Source organism: Colobus angolensis, unplaced genomic scaffold (assembly GCF_000951035.1).
Source record: "Colobus angolensis palliatus isolate OR3802 unplaced genomic scaffold, Cang.pa_1.0 Scaffold219, whole genome shotgun sequence".
Taxonomy (NCBI): domain Eukaryota; kingdom Metazoa; phylum Chordata; class Mammalia; order Primates; family Cercopithecidae; genus Colobus; species Colobus angolensis.
In genome coordinates this window covers 1,118,704-1,137,029 of record NW_012115366.1, presented here as the reverse complement: position 1 = coordinate 1,137,029, position 18,326 = coordinate 1,118,704, and the positions used below count along the sequence as shown (strand labels likewise).

The 18,326-nt window shown below is 40.0% G+C and overlaps 1 protein-coding gene across 1 annotated transcript in view; it reads left to right on the top strand.

The window, feature by feature from the left end:
- Positions 1-18,326, top strand: part of ATRN (attractin) — a 124,415-nt gene that overhangs the window by 35,698 nt on the left and 70,391 nt on the right. The window contains exons 12-18 of the mRNA XM_011943310.1: positions 2,199-2,419; positions 5,305-5,426; positions 6,340-6,478; positions 8,081-8,271; positions 11,660-11,879; positions 13,449-13,634; positions 14,204-14,437. Coding sequence (XP_011798700.1) covers positions 2,199-2,419; positions 5,305-5,426; positions 6,340-6,478; positions 8,081-8,271; positions 11,660-11,879; positions 13,449-13,634; positions 14,204-14,437 — 1,313 coding nt within the window. The remainder of the gene's footprint in view (positions 1-2,198; positions 2,420-5,304; positions 5,427-6,339; positions 6,479-8,080; positions 8,272-11,659; positions 11,880-13,448; positions 13,635-14,203; positions 14,438-18,326) is intronic.

Here is an 18,326-nt window from a genome sequence, read left to right as displayed (position 1 = left end):
GTATCATTATGAACTCATGGATTTAAAAATACTTCATGTGTTTTAATCTATTGTAGTTTGTGTGTTTATTAAATTTCAAACATTTCCCATCTTTAGCCAATGAGGGCATCTTTACGTTAGCTTTTGAGTTTATCTGATACTACCCTAGTCTTTTCTTTCCAGTATAACAAGATCTGCTAGACTCATTGTGAACATTTCTTCATCCAGACATGAAATTAGGTTTTTCTCTAAAAAGTTCTAGTATTTAAGGGGTGACAGGAGGGAGAAAGAATGGTTTTTAGATACGCACAATCTAAGCACTAGTTATATTCATTGCTACTGGGTTGGCTATTGTTTTTAGGTTTTTTAAGAAGGCAGGTTAAAGAGAAACTGTAGTGTGCTTCTTTTTTAAAAGGAAAATGAATTATGTCTGCACGTTTGTGTGTTTGACCTTCTTGTTCCCTCCAGGAGATAAATGGCTACATTGTTTGAATACTTTTCTCTGCATTCCATTTTTCCCCCACATAGCAGTATGTACTGGAGCTCACTCCATAGAAGTATGTAGAAATTTTCCTCATTCCTTTTACCTCTGCCTAATATTTCATTATGTGGATGTATTATAGTTTGTCACATCCTCAATTGATGGACATTTGGGGCTATTTGAGTCTTTTGCTATTATCATTAACCCATTTATGCCTAGTGTTCCATTATTGGAAAGCTAAGCTTGTGGGAGTTATTTATATCCTACTGCTCAAGGTCATCCCCAAGGTCTGATTTTTCACACAAAAAAATGTGCCCTCTGGCATAAGTGGGTTAGTGCTGTAGTGAATAGCCTCATGTACTTCTTCTTGTATTTTTGCTGTTCTGTCTTTGTAATAGACTTCTAGAAATGCGATTTCAGATTCAAAAAGTAAATGCAAAGTTTTGTTAGAGCTTGCCAAATCCCTCTGTACTGCACCATTTTACATGCCCAGCAGTAGTGTGTGAGAGTGACTGTTGCCCCATAGTCTCATCAATCCATATATTGTCAATTTTTTGTGCTGTTTTTGTTTTGCAAGTCTTACAGGTGAGAAATGCTACCTCAGTATAGTTTTAATTTGCATTTTTCTTGCACTGAAATTAGAGCATCTTCTCATATGTTTAAGGTCATTTGCATTTTTTCTCTGCAAACTGGCTGAAGCCCCCCTCTATGTTAGGGATAGTCCTTTTCCTATAACATAACTTGTAAATCTTTTTTTCATAGCATATCATTTGTTTTTTTACTTTGCTTATAGCATTATTTCCATGTAAAACATCTTTTTAATTCATATAACCAGATTTTTCAATCTTTTTTTCCCCTACCTTCTGGATTTTAAGTCTTTTTTTTTTTTTCACTCTCAGGTTATAGAGAAATACACCCATTCTTCTAGTGCTTGTGTGTTTTGTTCTTTTCAGAAGGTGCTCTGATCCATGTGGAATTTATCCCAGAATATAGAGAAATAGATTCAATTTTATTTTTTTCCATATGTTTAGTTATCTTGATACCATTTACTAAAAAGACCATCTTTTCCCACTAATGTAAGATGCCACTTTTACTGTCTACTAAATGTACATGTGTGCTTTTATCTGTTTATGATTGGGCTCATATCCATGTACCAGTACACAACTTTAATTGTACCAATATACAACTTTAATTACAGAGGCTTTTACCTGTGCTTTAAATTTGTACATTTTTATTTTTAATATTTAAAAAATGAAGATATAGAATTGCTGTTTAGTATTAAAAGATGTGAGCATATCCTGACACTGAAATTTTCCAATGACTCATGGTTAAAAGTCACCAGGCTATCATGAGAACTTTTTAATACAGTAGCTATGATGAGGAGGCAGCTTATTGGAACTATTCTGGGTAGTTATAGGCCAGGATGAAAGGATGAATTTGGAAAGGAAGGGAACAAGAATGTTTTTTAAGACCTTGAAAAATAATTTCTTAGAAGACTTATGTAAGATTTGTTTGAAGATTGTCTGTAAAAAGTGTATCATGGTAGCTGGATGTGGTGGTGTGTGCCTGTAGTCCCAGCTACTCAGGAGGCTGAGGCGAGAGGATCTCTTGAGCTCAGGAGTTTGAGACCAGCCTAGGCAACAGAGTAAGATTCTGTCCCAAAGAAAAAAAAAAAAGTATAGAATGCAATTGTTATCTAAGTCTCTGGTAAATTTCTTCTCTCCCTTTTTCCTCTTAGTACCATGTATGTGTTCGGTGGTTTCAATAGTCTCCTCCTCAGTGACATCCTGGTATTCACCTCGGAACAGTGTGATGGGCATCGGAGTGAAGCCGCTTGTTTAGCAGCAGGACCTGGTATCCGGTGTGTGTGGGACACAGGGTCATCTCAGTGTATCTCGTGGGCGCTGGCAACTGATGAACAAGAAGAAAAGTTAAAATCAGAATGTTTTTCCAAAAGAAGTATGTTTTTTTTCTCTACTTAGATTTTAATGAATTTGAGACCTCATTTTATCTGAATTGTGAAGGAACTTAGCATATGTATGCTTTTTATGTTCACCTTATTATCCAAGATTATTCAGTAATAACTTGTAGAACGTGTTTTTGGGTATTTGAAAATTGGTTTGTAAACATCTCGGATGGGGACATGCCATGTGGCTCGTAGAAGCTGTCTGCGGGTGATGGAGACATAACCTTCTTGGCATTGTGTAGACTTTGCGTACTGACCCCAGATCCCGGCTGTGGTTGCTCTGAGGCAGTTCCATCCAGTAGAACTTTATTTTTGATGATGGAAATGTTCTGTGTCTGGACTGTCCCGATAGGGTAGCCACTAGCCACATGGGCTATCAAATACTTGAAATGTTAGTTTAATTTTAATTTAAAATACATTTGTGGTTACTGGCTACCATATTGGATGCAGATCTAACATTAAGGATGAAATTAGGAGAGTCAGCCCAGAAAAGCCATGTTGAAGTAAATTATTTTGGTGGAGAGAGGGAGAGCTGCTGTCCTTGCCAAGTATTTTTGTCTAGCTTCTCTAGTTGGATACAACAGTGATATCAAGACAGACAGTTACTGAGGATGGGCAATGATCCCTGCTTTTAGAACCTCCCCTCATGTTTTCCAAGCTGTTTTCTTCCTTCTGCCTGCTTTGCTGCTTGTCCTGTATTGCTGTGACATAGAGCACAATGCAGTACAGTGAAGTGATATATTAAAAAGTTCTTTTTTTATTTTATTTTTATTTATTTATTTTTTGAGACAGAGTCTCTGTTGCTCAGGCTGGAGTACAGCCACATGATCTCAGCTCACTACAACCTCCGCCTCCCAGGTTCAAGTGATTCTCATGCCTCAGCCTGTAATACTCAAGCTGGGATTACAGTCACCTGCCACCATGCCCAGTTCTTATATTTTTAGTAGAGACAGGGTTTTACCATGTTGGCCAGCCTGGTCTGGAACTCCTGACCTCAAGTGATTTGCCCCCCTCAGCCTCCCAAAGTGTTGGGATTACAGGCATGAGCTACTGTGCATGGCCAGAAAGTTCTTTAAAAGGAAGAATGTTGTCTCTACCAGATATTTATTTACATCAAGTAATTTAAAGTATGTTGGCTGAATTTCTTACTAGTAGGATTGGTGTTGCAGTTAACTTGAGAGTTACGATGGATAGAAGCAGCTTTCATTCCTGGGATGCTGCTCCAAGTTAAACTTTTCACTAACATAAATTCTCAGTAAGAACACACTGGGCTGGCCACAGGGGCTCATGCCTGTAATCCCAGCACTTTGGGAGGCTGAGGCACAGGGATCACTTGAGCCCAGGAGTTCAAGACTAGCCTGAGCAACATAGTGAGACCCTGTCTCTACCAAAAACAAAAATTAGCCAGGTGTGGGCGTGGTAGTGTAAGCCTGTAGTCCCAACTACTAGGATGGCTGAGGCGAGAGCGCTTGAGCCCAGGATGTTGAGGCTGCAGTGAGGCATGATTATGCCACTGGCACTCCAGCCTGGGTGACAGAATGAGATTCTGTCTCAAAAAAAAAAAAAAAAAAGCCACCCAGGCAACCCACCCAGGTTCATTGGTGGGCTGGTGGGTGCTGGAGAACCAAGATTACCAGAACTTAGCAGGGTTAGTTCGTCTCTTGAAAGGGATAAAATCAGTGAAATAGTTCATTTTTAAACAAAATTTTAAAAGTTCAAATTAAATGTGCATATTTATAGGAAATAGTGTTGAATTACCTTAGGTGTTCATATCAACCCATTTGCTGTCATCTCATCTGAGACTTCAGTTCCCTGTTTCACCCCACTTTCTGGGTGGGCCCAGTCCTTGGGATAATGACCAGGACAGCAAGAGCAGCCTAAGGAGCTGACTGCTGGGGTCTTTGTGAGGGTGGGACCTGCCTTTTCTTGTTTGTGAATTCCCCCATGTGCGATGTACACGAGATGGCTGAACAGATGAGACAACATGGTTGTGCAGCCTCTCTTTTTTTTTGGTGGGGGGGAGGGTGCGGGGACAGAGTCTCACTCTGTAGCCCATGCTGGAGTGCAATGGCGCAATTTCAGCTCACTGCAACCTCCGCCTCCCGGGTCCTGATTCAAGCAGTTCTCCTACCTCAGCCTCCTGAGTAGCTGGGATTATAAGAACATGCCACTATGCCCAGCTAATTTTTCTGTTTTTAGTAGAGACAGGATTTCACCATGTTGGCCAGGCTGGTCTTGAATTCCTAACCTCGTGATCCGCCCGCCTTGGCCTCCCAAAGTGCTGGGATTATAGGCATGAACCATTGCGCCCAGCCGTGCAGCTTCTCTTTTCTAGAGTCAACAGGAGATGCAGCAGTTCTGTAGTAGCCCAGAAGTTCTCAAACTTGCACTCTTCAATTTACATGTACGTACAAAATGCAGCTCAGCCTAATGCCTCCTGCACAGTTCTGTAGTGCTGCCTACTTCCTGTGCCCAAATTAGCCTTGCATTTATAACTAGGAGGAATGACTTGATCTCCTACAATATTTTGGCTCCTGGGCTTCTTTGGTGTTCATTCTATTACTAGTTGATTTTTTTTTCTTGGAAAGAAAAGTATTCAAAGAGCCAGAATTTACTTTCATTATATCTTACAGTTGTTAAATTAACCTATCCTTGTTTTCACTTTCTGTGTACTTCTTTCTTTGGGATACAAAGCAGTGTTTCTTTAGATTGTCTATCTCTAAATATTATTTTAACCAGAACATACCAAATATATTTTCCTGCCAGTTTCATTCTTCATTTTACTTCTTAACCATTGTTACGATTTTTTTTTAACTTTAGCGTCAGATTGTGCTCAACTGAAGTTGTCTCAGTTGATGAGATTTTCTTTTCTTTGTAGCTCTTGACCATGACAGATGTGACCAGCACACGGATTGTTACAGCTGCACAGCCAACACCAATGACTGCCACTGGTGCAATGACCATTGTGTCCCCAGGAACCACAGCTGCACGGAAGGCCAGGTCAGAGGCTGTTTCTCAGAGATTTCAGAAAAATCCTAATTTGTCATAGGTTTAGCTTTTATAATGTATATGGTATAAATAATAGCCCAGAGTTACTTTTCAAATGGGTTTCTATTTGGATTTTATTATCCCTGAGGTTTTCCTTTAGGAAGAGATGTTCTTTATATTCCAAGGGTCCTACTAGCCCCGGGAATTTGTTGTGTTTTAGAAGAAGGTAGGACTGTTGTCCCTGGGCATGGCCGTGACTAAGCACTGGATCCTTGGTTTGAGGCATCTAATAGTGACCTCCCTTTACCAGTGCCAGGTTTTGATAGCAAGTTAGGGTTTGAGACTGAGAGTGAGTCAGGTGTATAGTGGCCCGTTTTGAACTGTGGAAATGACAGACTGCAAAATCTCCTTGTTTTATATCTTGGTTTGGCATAATCTCACTGCTCATCATATATAGATTTTTAAATTTAAGTTATAAGATGACCCAGGCTTTTATAGTTTTTGACAGCTTACAAGACTTTTTTTTTTTTTTGTCAGTCTCATGCAGTTCATAAAATAGAAAACTTTCAGACTTTTGAAGTGAGCATTTGAAAAGCAGCAAGGTCAACATTCCCATTTTACAGATGAGCAGGTTGAGGCATGGTGTTTAAAAGAGTGGGCTGCTTCCTTGCCAGTTAAAAGCGTGTCCTTGACTAGAACATTCCATTGTAGTGTTCCCACTGCAGAGCTACTGCAACTTTATCTGTCTATCTATCTATCTATCTATCTATCTATCTATCTATCTATCTATCTATCTATCTATCTAATCTATTTATTTGCAGTTTGCTTCCTCAATTAGATTTTATTGTCTACAGTGTTCTGTTAGTCCTCACCATAAGTTCTCTCTGTGGATTCGGGAGAAAAGCTTTTGTCCACTGTGTTCTAGATCTCCATTTTTAGGTATGAGAATTGCCCCAAGGATAACCCCATGTACTACTGTAACAAGAAGACCAGCTGCAGGAGCTGTGCCCTGGACCAGAATTGCCAGTGGGAGCCCCGGAATCAGGAGTGCATTGCCCTGCCCGGTAGGCCTTGCAGGGTCATCTTGGTGTGTGTGGGTCCAAGACTTCACCCCACTTCCCCCAACACTGTGCAGCCTAGCTTGAACCTAGCAGAGGGGAAAAGCTAATTCTGTCCATTCATCCCCCACACCAGTATTATGAGGTTTTTTGTTTTTAACTAAAATACTGTTCTTAAGTATTTCCTCCTACTGTCCTTTGAAATAAAGTGAAACGTCCTTCACTGCTCTGGAGAATTGAGTGACAGCTTGGTTCTGTATCACTAAGCCTGCTCCTTGTCTCTTTCCCATCCACCTTCGATAACCTGGGACTAGAACACGACGTCTCAGCAGCCAGTCTGCTGAGCACTTTATGGAGAGTACTTCTTGTTAACCACTGGGATTTATTTGTCGGCACCTGCGAATGGGCCTCTGAGAAGGAGAGGATGGGTATTTCTGTCAGCAGCACCTTTTAGGGGTGATCTCCAGCCCTGAAAACCTCAATATATGCTACTTCTGAGGTTCAGGATAACGAATTCAGGGCCTGAGACCAGCCAGCCATGATTGAACTACTGTGATATATTTGTTCAACCAGGATGGTCCAGGAAGGGGAACTTCCTTGGCTCTGCACAACATCTGAGCTTGTTTAGGGAAGTTGGTTTGGACCAGGCCCTTTTTGAATGTCCCTTGGAAGTTTTTGATTCAGCTTGCAGAGTGGGACTCTTTTCTTTATCTCAGTGTGTCTCAAATTTTAAGGTACAGCAAAAGACCTGGAAATTTTGCGAAAGGCATATTCTGGTGCAAATGTGCGGTGGGAGCTGGAGTGTGCATTTTATCTGGTCGACTGCTACACTGTGAGGAGCAAGTCTTTGTCTGTTCTTAAATGATCTCTTTCCCATGTTACCTTTCTTTTATCTCAGTGATTGTTACTGTTAATGAACATTGTTGATGTCTCCAAAGTACTTTGGTTCTGGTGAAGTTACTTTGTTCTTTCATTGTCTTCCAAGAAGCATTCATAGCTTCTGTGCAGTACCTTGTGTGGGTTCAGGATGATCACAGGTAGCAGACTACAAGCTTGCCTTGTATGCTATAGCCATATCACTTGGGTTGTTTCCCAAGAAGGACCTTCTCATCTTGCTTTTGGGATGCTGTGTATACTTGATTGTACCTTCCACCTGATAATATAAAAATATAGTGCAGCTTTTGGAGACTATAAATTTGTTAATTCCTTGCTTTGTTTCCATTCTTGCAGTTTTTACCCCAGCTGTCCAATATGCATATTCATTTGTCTGCTTTTCACTTAGGATTTTAGTTTTCTTTCTAATTGTTCTTCAGAAGGAAGTATACCAATCTAATACTGGCACCAAACTGGTGTTTTCCTCTAAAACATAGGAGAAGTGACCTCAGAATATGCTTTCTAGGATCCAGGAGATATCACTAGTAAACATTTTTAAATTCTTGTATTCTGCATTTGGCCCTTAATAATGTGTCAGAGGCTCCCACATCCTAACGAAGTGCCTAGAATTTAAATTAGAAAGGCCATTTCGGTATTCAATAATTTGAACTAATAATATAGTAGTTTTGTCTGATTTCTAAAACTCTTTTTTTTCTCTTTTCCCCTGAATGAAAGAAAATATCTGTGGCATTGGCTGGCATTTGGTTGGAAACTCATGTTTGAAAATTACTACTGCCAAGGAGAATTATGACAATGCTAAATTGTTCTGTAGGAACCACAATGCCGTTTTGGCTTCTCTTACAACCCAGAAGAAGGTAGAATTTGTCCTTAAGCAGCTGCGAATAATGCAGTCATCTCAGAGCATGGTGAGTTAAAATCCTCAAAACTTAAGTTTCTGGTATCCACCTTTCTATCAAGGGCATGACTGCAACTTGCATGTGGAAGGCTGTGGATATGTGTGATGTGCTTGGCAAGAGGGGGAGTGCTGGTAAACGCAGCCTGAGGGACTGTGGGTTTGTGCTGTCAGAGTCACTTCCTCATATGCCTTGTTAATCTTAAAATTTTTAATACTTTGTATATATAAGATCTATGAATAATTATGTGGGGGATGAATTGCAACATGTATATGTGTACATACTCTGGTGACATCAGTAGGTGATTTCATATCTGTTTTACCTCTAGATTCTGCTAGGGGAGAAGGAGATTCTCGGCCACTGATAATTAGCTAGGTTGGATTAAATCACCTGAGTTCCTTGAAGTTAAGGTATTATAATAGTGCATAATACTGTATAATTACCATTAAGAAATGTACATCTCGGCTGGATGCGGTGGCTTACTCCTGTAATCCCAGTACTTTGGGAGGCTGAGACGGGTGGATCACCTGAGGTCAGGAGTTCAAGACTAGCCTGACCAATATGGTAAAACTCCGTCTCTAGTAAAAATACAAAAATCAGCCAGACATGTTGGTGTGCGCCTGTAGTCCCACCTACTCAGGAGGTCAAGGCAGGAGAATTGCTTGAACCCAGGAGGTGGAGGTTGCAGTGAGCCGAGATCGCGCCACTGCACTCCAGCCTAGGCGACAGAGCGATACTCCATCTCAAAACAAAAAAACAAAACAAAACAAAAGAAATGTACATCTGCTTGGGTCTTTCACAGCCCAGCCGTCTCAAAAGAAGAGAGTACCTTCTTTTCAAGAGTTTCTAAGCCCAGAAAGGCTCAGTTCTCTGCCTGTCCACCCAGTGCTCTCAGGGGGCTTATAGTCGATATTGCATCATCACATTTTGTCATTTTTAGTCCAGAGTCATAAATTGTGATCCTACCCTCAGTTAAGTAGACTCATAAAACAAAGTTCTTTCAGCAGTTTCAGCTGTGGTGCAGAAACGTTTAGTGGAAATGTTCTTATCAAGCAGGGAGGAGTTGAGGGCAACACTTCCTTGGATACAGCCTTCTTCATGTGAAGGTATGGAAATGTGGCCTGGGTCTTGGCTGCATGTGGCCTCTATGTACCACCTATAGGGCCATTCTGAGACTGGTGGGAGGTGCCCTGTATTTACTTTTCTCCAATTAGTCCCTTTTTTCAGTGCAACTTAGATAGGGTATGGACACTCAAACATTGGCGACATATTCTTAGTGTGTTTACCTCAGGCTACTGTGACCACATTTGGCATTTCATAATATTTTGATAGCTTTTTCAGATTTCAGAATCTCCATTGGCAACTGTCTCTGTTGTTTCTCTTCCCATGTCCAAATGTGGGTCTCTTCCAGCATTCCATCCTTGACTGGCAGCTGACCTTTCCCATAGTCATTCGTTCCCTCAGAAAATGGATGGCTCCCAGCTTTGTTTATTATCCTGGCATCTCTTACAATGACTCTCGAGTCCACAGAAGTTAAAAGGGTTCAACCAGGTGGCCACAGATATACTTCTGGTACCCTTTCTCTCTTCCTTAGGTTTTCTAACTCTAAACATTTCTAGGTATTCTAATCTGCTGTGGCCACGTTTATGAAACAGAAATTCACAGTCTTAATGATAAGACTGACAGATGAGAGACAACTGAAGTGTAATGACCTTCCACAGCTATACCTCTAGATGTAGCCCAGTTGGTAGAGCCCAGATTTTTATGGAAAAACAAGAAAGGGCACCCAGCCTAGCCTTTAGGACAGAGACTGGCTGGTAGAAAGCTGGAAGGAGGTGACCCCTGAAGGTGAGAAGGAGTGAATTAGGATGTTGAAGAGGGAAGGGCTTCCTGTGCATTAATTAGTACTCCCATGTGTGAGATGTAGAGGGAGATGATTAAGGGAATGGCTCTTTGAGTGAGCTGCAGGTAAGTTTGCATGGTTCACTGCAGGCTGAATGGGAGGGGATTTTTATAGCTGAGCTTCAAGAAGGAACCAAGGCCAGACCCTGCGAGGCTGTGGCTACTATAGTAATGGATCTGAGTTTTATCATGAAGGCAAAGAAATTATTGAAGGGCCTTTCAAAAGTATTTTTAACTTTCTTTCTTTCTTTTGGATCTATTTATTTTTTAGGTCTTTTAGTAGGCATGTGTATTTTTTCCTCTCAAAAATGGAAATAGGCTGGGTATGGTGGCTCATGCCTGTAATCCCAGCACTTTGGGAGGCCAATGAGGGAGAATTGCTTGAGCCCAGAAGTTCCAGACTAGCCTGAGCAACATAGGGAGACCCCGTCTCTACAAAAAGTTTTTTTTAAAAAATTAGCCTGGCATAGTGGCGGCACATACTTGTAGTTCCAGCTACGTGGGAGGCTGAGACAAGAGGGTTGCTTGAGCCCAGGGATTTGAGGCTGCAGTGAGCCATGATCATATCACTGCACTCCAGCATGGGCAACAGAGTGAGACCCTGTCTCAAAAGAAAACAAAGGGAGGGAAATACAGTATATCTTTTGTTTTATAACTACCAAAATTAGGAATACTTACCATTTCTTGGCTAAAATTTTTATTTTGATTTTTAAAACTTTTTAAAAATTGCAATGAGAAGGAAATTTCAGGAGAGCAGAAGACAGACTATCCCAGATGTCACTGTCCTATTATTCCCTATAAAATCCAGTACCAGGATGGATGAATGGATAAAGCAAATGTGGTGTAAGTTGAATATCCCTTATCTGAAATGCTTTGGATGAGCAGCGTTTCAAATTTTAGAATATTTGCATTATACTAACCAGTTCAACATCCCTAATCTGGAAATCCAAAATGCTCTAGTGAACATTTTCCTTCAGCATCATGTTGGCACTCAAAAAGTTTTAGATTTTGGAGTGTTTTGGATTTCGGTTTAGGGATACTCAACCTGTGTTTGGGGATAGCCATCTCTTCATATAGGTATTTCAGAACTTAAATACTGCTTTGCTATGATTTCTGTGAATTTTACGATATATTGTCTTCTCTGAGCTACATTTTTATCCTTTATAAAATGGCCATATTGAAGTGATGATCTGTCCTAATCTACCATGGCTGAGTCAAGGGATAGAGAGGTTTTCTATGTCTATGGGGTATACTTAACTTGGTGGTTTTTATCTAGAAGCTTGTTTTGGTCAAGATGTTGGTTATATTCAGGCCAGGCATGGTGGCTCATGCCTGTAATCTCAACACTTCGGGAGGCCGAGGTGGGAGGATCGCTTGAGCTCAGGAGTTTGAAACCAGCCAGGGCAACATGGCAAGACTCCATCTCCAAAATTTAAAAAAAAAAAAAAAAAAAAAAAGATGTTGGTTGTATTTATAGTTGTGTCTCTTTTGCCTTTAGTCCAAGCTCACTTTAACCCCATGGGTCGGCCTTCGGAAGATCAATGTGTCCTACTGGTGCTGGGAAGATATGTCCCCATTTACAAATAGTTTACTACAGTGGATGCCATCTGAGCCCAGTGATGCTGGATTCTGTGGAATTTTATCAGAACCCAGTACTCGGGGACTGAAGGCTGCGACCTGCATCAACCCACTCAATGGTAGTGTCTGTGAAAGGCCTGGTAAGTTCACGGGTGAATTAGGTGGTATTCAGAGTTTAATGTGAGAGAAACCATAGGAGGCATAGTTCATTGCTGAGATGTGTGAAGTAGTCATGAAAACAGATAAAGTATTGATTTCAAGCATGCAAAGCAGAGTATAACCCAGATTTCAGAAGCAGAAGGAAATATTCTGGGACCCTGAATAGTTTTAATTATAAACAAAACCAAAAATAACTAACTATTCAAAGTAATAATAACCTACTCAAAGAAACTGATATTCCAATTAACAATGAGATTGATAGGTTTATTGACCAGAAAAAGTATTGAGAATTGCTCTGAAAGGTAAATATACTGGTGTTGGCAGAGAAATGCAGTGGAAGAAAAAACAAAGAAGGAAAATAAAAACAAAGAAAAGATTAGTAAAGCAAGCAAGTCACTACAGTAACAGTGTTCAGAAAGGTAGTGTCAACAGGGAGAAAAGTGATGAGAGCAGTTCTATAACCGAGGACAGAAGCAACCCAGAACTGCGCGAGAGCTGTGGGAGAGTACTGAGCGGACAGACACTCGGAGTAGCTTCCCAGCTTTCAGTCTCTCTGGGCTACATTTCGGCTAACTAAAGGCAGGCCCAGGGGTAGCTGCTGCGGCATGAAGACAACCCAAAACGAGCCTCCTCCTCCTCCTGCAGAGGAACTCATAAGCAGTCGGTGGAATTGTGGGTTATTTTGGGAGGCTGGACTCCATTTGCATTGTGTCCAGTTTTGGGAAAATAATTTGAGGAATTACAGAGGTGTAGAAGAGAATTCATAGCATTGTAGAAGTCACCTTAAAATATGATTTCTAAACTTCTCTAGGGGAGCTGTCCAGCAGCCTTTCAGAATTCTGAATCCTTTGGTGAATTTAATGAATGCTATGGTCCTTCTTCCCTCCAAAATTGCAAACATGAGATTTTACATATTCAAGTGGGTTGTAAAACCCCTAAAGTTCATCCTGGGTCCCCAAACTCAGGGGCTTACAGCCCTACTTTTTGGAAAGATTCACTGTTTCCTCATCTTTGTCCTTGATGCTCTTTGAAAAGAAAATTTATTTTTTCCGCAAGCGTGTAAATACACTTGACTAAACAGTACTTGATGACTTTTATTGTTTTCTATTTTCTTTCATTTAATTGATTGCATGGCACATTAATGGGTCATCACCCACATTTGAAAAGTCTTGACCGGGCACAGTGGCTCACGCCTAAAATCCCAGCACTTTGGGAGGCCAAGGCAGGTGGATCACGAGGTCAGAATATCGAGACCATCGTGAAATCCCATTTCTACTAACATGGTGAAATCCCATTTCTACTAAAAATACAAAAAATTAGCCGGATGTGATGGCATGCGCCTGTAGTCCCAGCTACTTGGGAGGCCGAGGCAGGAGAATCACTTGAACTGAGGAGGCGGAGGTTGCAGTGAGCCAAGATTGTGCCACTGCACTCTGGCCTGGAGACAGAATGGACTCTGTCCCAAAAAAAAAAAAAAAAAGAAAGAAAAGTCTTTAACCTTAGCAGACGTGGTGGGGGCTCTAAGTGTCTCTCTTGGGTTTCATTCCCAGCAAACCACAGTGCCAAGCAATGCCGGACACCATGTGCCTTGAGGACAGCATGTGGAGAGTGCACCAGTGGCAGCTCTGAGTGCATGTGGTGCAGCAACATGAAGCAGTGTGTGGACTCCAATGCCTACGTGGCCTCTTTCCCTTTTGGCCAGTGTATGGAGTGGTATACGATGAGCACCTGTCCCCGTAAGTGAAAAAGGGAGCCCTAGGCACTTATGCATGCCCTCTGTATAGGCAACAACTCAGCCATGGGGCTGTGCTCTCAGCCTCTTAACATTTTAGAAACAAGACTGGACATGACCTCTGCTCAAACCTGACCAGAGACTGCCATCGGGACATTGTTGCCTGATGAGAACCTTCATACAGAATCAGGCACATTGACAGTAAACAAATGTAGGACAGATCACAGAGTACAGAAATAACTTGTCCATCCTCAGTGGCATATTGTGCAATCCATGTAATATCTCCATATCTGAATGTCATAATTTGTAAAGTAAATGCTTTCCAATAGATAACCTCTAAGGTCCCTTTTGCCTTCAATATCCTGGAATTGAGAGAGGAGGGAAGGGTCATCTCTGTTATGTATTGGGCAAAATACTGGGCTCTTTACATTCGTTATCTCTTTTAGATAATCAAGACAGAATAGTATTTTTGACTCATGCCAGTTGAATAGTCTGTTAAAGAAAAATGTAATTTAAATACAGTGAATTCAGATCTACCTGTGATAGTCAATTACTACTTTTTTTTTTTAATAGCTGAAAATTGTTCAGGCTACTGTACCTGTAGTCATTGCTTGGAGCAACCAGGCTGTGGCTGGTGTACTGATCCCAGCAATACTGGCAAAGGGAAATGCATAGAGGGTTCCTATAAAGGACCAGTGAAGATGCCTTCGCAGGCCCCTACAGGAAATTTCTATCCACAGCCCCTGCTCAATTCCAGCATGTGTCTGGAGGACAGCAGATACAACTGGTCTTTCATTCACTGTCCAGGTAAGATGCCTTGCATATCCAAATTCAAGTGTTTCATTACCGATTTATGAAGAATAAAACCTTGAAAGCTACGTTGTGTATATGTAACTCCCTTCCCTCAGCCCCTTCCTTCTTCCTAATGGTTGGTACAAGAAGGAATAGATGAGAAGGTGTGATCCAAGGCCTGACCTGGACCTGCTGGGAGTGGTGGTGGGTTCCTAAGAAACCAATTCTAAGAAATTGACCTTTGATTCAGACTTGAAGTGACCACTCAGCAATGTGTCTGTCTGCTTCTAGAACAACTGGGAGAGACTGGGCTGGTGCAAAGACTGCTCAGAGATTAGCGGTCAAGAACTTCTCTAAGAGCCTGTCAGACAGTGCCATTGACAACAGGGCTCTTTGTGAGGACTTTGTAAGGGGAAGTCCACTGTAAACAAAGGTTAAAGGCCAGAGACAGACTGGGAGAAAATACCTGCACTGTATGTAACAACTGATGATCATCCAAAATATATAAACTCCCACCCTCCAGAGAAAAAATAAAAAGCTAAATGTGAACCCAACCGAAAAAGTGGTTATTGGAGATAAAGAAGCCATTATCAGAAAAAGAAATAGAAGAGGAAAATGTAAACTAACACCAGGAACCAATTTTTTGTCTACTAAACTGGATCAAATTTTCCATGTTCCCTTTTTTCCTTACTAAGATTTAGGGGATCTGCAATTCCATTTTTAATCTACTAGGAGTTAACTTTTTAATGAAATATTTAAATCTCTGCTTTTTCATTAATATCAAGAATGTATCTAGTAAAATGACAACCCAGAGAATGGGAGAAAATATTTGCAAATTATATATCTAATAAGAATCTAATGTCCAAAACACATAACTCTTAAAACTCAACAATAGACAACCCAATTAAGAAATGGGTAAAGGATTTAAGTAGACATATGTCCAGAGAAGAAACACAAATGGCCAATAAGCATACAAAAAGATACTCAGTATCATTCATCATTAGAGAAATGCAAGTCAAAGCCACAATTAGATACCACTTTACACCCACTGAGATGGCTATAATCAATAAATCAGTTAATAACAAGTATTAGCAAGGATATGTAGAAATTGGAACTCCCATGCAGGTTGGCAGGTCCTCAAAAAGTTAAATATAGAGTTATCATATAGCCCAGCAGTTTTTACTCCTAGGTACATACCCAAGAAAATTGAAAACATATGTTACCCAAAAACTTGTATATAAATGCTCATGCTTATAGCATCATTCTCATAGCATCATGCTCATAGCAACATTATTCATAATAAGCAAAAGTGAAAACAAGCCAAATAGCTGGCAAATGGATGAACAAAGTGTTGTATGTTCATACAGTGTAATATTATTTGGCAATAAAAAGGAATGAAGTACTGACATATTTTCTGACATGGATTACCCTAAAAAAAGCATGCTATGTAAAAGAAGCCAGGTGTAAAAGATGATGCATTGCATGATGCCATTTATATGAAATGTCCGAAGACAGTAGATGTTTAGTGGTTTCCTAGGACCGGGCATGGAAATGAAGAATAATAGGCATGAGGTTTTCTAGAGTAGCTGCAGCATTATTTTCTGACATGGATTACCCTAAGAAAACATGCTATGTAAAAGAAGCCAGGTGCAAAAGATTATGCGTTGCATGATGCCATTTATATGAAATGTCCAAAGACAGAAAGTAGATGTTTAGTGGTTTCCTAGGGCTGGGCATGGAAATGAGAAATAATAGGCATGAGATTTTCTAGAGTAGCTGCACCATTTTATGCCCTCACCAACATCATATGAAGGTTCATATTTTTCCACGTGCTTGCCAGTACTTGTTACTGACCATCTTTTTAATTAAAACTGTTCTAGTGGATGAGAAATGGCATCTCACTGTTGTTTTGATTTGTGTTTTCCTGATAACTGATGAAATTGAACATCAGCTTCATTAGTTAGCCTTTTGTATGTCTTCTTTAGAGAAATATATATTCAAATTCTTTGCCCATTTTTCAGTTATGTTGTCTTTTTTATTATTGAATTGTAAGAGTTCTTTATGAATTCTGAAGTCCCCATTGAATATATTATTTGCAAATACTTTCTCCCATTATATGGGTTTCTTTCTACTTTCTTAATATGCCTTTTGAAATCAGAAGTTTTCAGTTTTGATTAAGTTCCATGTATCTGTTTTATTTTATCCCATGTGCTTTTTGGTATTGTATCTAGAAAATCAGTGCACAGAGCAAATCACATAGATTTGCTCCTACGTTTTCTTTGAAAAGTTTCGTAGATGTATGTCTTATGTTAGGTCCTTTATCCATTTAGAGTTAATTTTTGTATATGGTGTGAGGTAGGGGTCCAAAACTCTGTTTTTGCCTGTGGATGTGGTCCCTGCACCATTTGTTGAAAAGACTTTTTTTTTTTTAACCATTGAATTTTCTTGGCACATTTGTTGCAAATCAGTTGGCTGTGAATCTAGAAACTTATTTCTAAGCTCTCATTTCTGTGCTGTTGACTTATGTTTCTCCTTTTGCCAGTATTACACTGTTTTGATTACTGTGGCTTTGTATAAGTTTTGAAATTGGGAAATCTAATTCTTCCACCTTTGTTCTTATTTTACAAGACTGTTATAGCTTTTCTGGGTTTCTTGCATGTCCATATTAATTTTAGGAAGGCTTGTCATTTTCTGCAACAACAAAAAGCCAACTGGTTTGATAAGGTTTGCATTGAATCTATTGACCAATTTGTGGTGTACTGCCAGTTTGTTTGTTTGTTGAGACAGGGTCTCACTCTGTCACCCAGGGTGGAGTGCAGTGGTGCTATCTTGGCTCACTGCAACCTCCACTTTCCCAGGCTCAAGTGATTCTCCAGCCTCGGCCTCTACAGTAGCTGGTACTACAGGCGTGAGCCACCAACACCCAGCTAATTTTTGTATTTTTTTAGAGAGAAGATTTCGCCATGTTGCCCAGGCTGTTCTTGAACTCCTGGCTCAAAGCAGTCCTCCTGCCTCTGCCTCCCAAAGTTCTGGGATTGCAGGTGTGAGCCACCACGCCTGGCCTTTGCCATCTTAACAAGGTTAAATCTTCTAGCCTATGAACCTGGAATGTCTATTTACCTCTTTACTTTCTTTTGGCATTGTTTTGTAGTTTTCAGTGTACATCATTGTCTTGTTCCTTTTTTTTAAGGGAAAATAATTCAGTCTTTATTAAATATGATATTAGTTTAGATTTTTTTTGTACATACCCTTTATTGGGTTGAGAAGGTTTCCTTCTATTCTAGTTTTTTGAGGGTTTTATAATGAATGAGTGCTAGATTTCGTCAAACACTTTTTCTGTGTCTACTTAGATGATCATGCAGTTTTGTTCTTTATTCTATTAATACTATGTATTACATTAATTAAGAATGTTAAGCCAGTTTTGCATTCCTGGGATAAAGCCCATTCAGTCATGATGTATACTTTTTTATCATGATATATATTTTTAATCTGCTGTTGGATTCTATTTGCTAGTTGGAGATTTTGTGTCTACATTCATGAGGGGGATATAAGTTTGTGGTTTTCTTCTTTTGTGATTACTGTCTGGCTTTCATAGCAGGGTAGTACTGGCCTCTTAGAGTAAGTTGGAATATACTCCTTCTCCTCTATTTACTGGAAGAGTTCATCAAAGATTAGCATTAATTATTCTTTAGATGTTGATAGAATTCACCAGTGAAACCAAATGGGCCTGGCCTTTTTCTTTGTGGGAAAATTTTTAATTATTAATTCAGTCTGTCATAGATCTATTCAGATTTTCATTTTCTGAGTGAGTCAGTTTTGGTAATCTGTGTTTTTCTAGGAATTTGTCTATTTCATCTCAGTAATTGAATTTGTTAACATACAATTCATAATTTTTATTTATTTA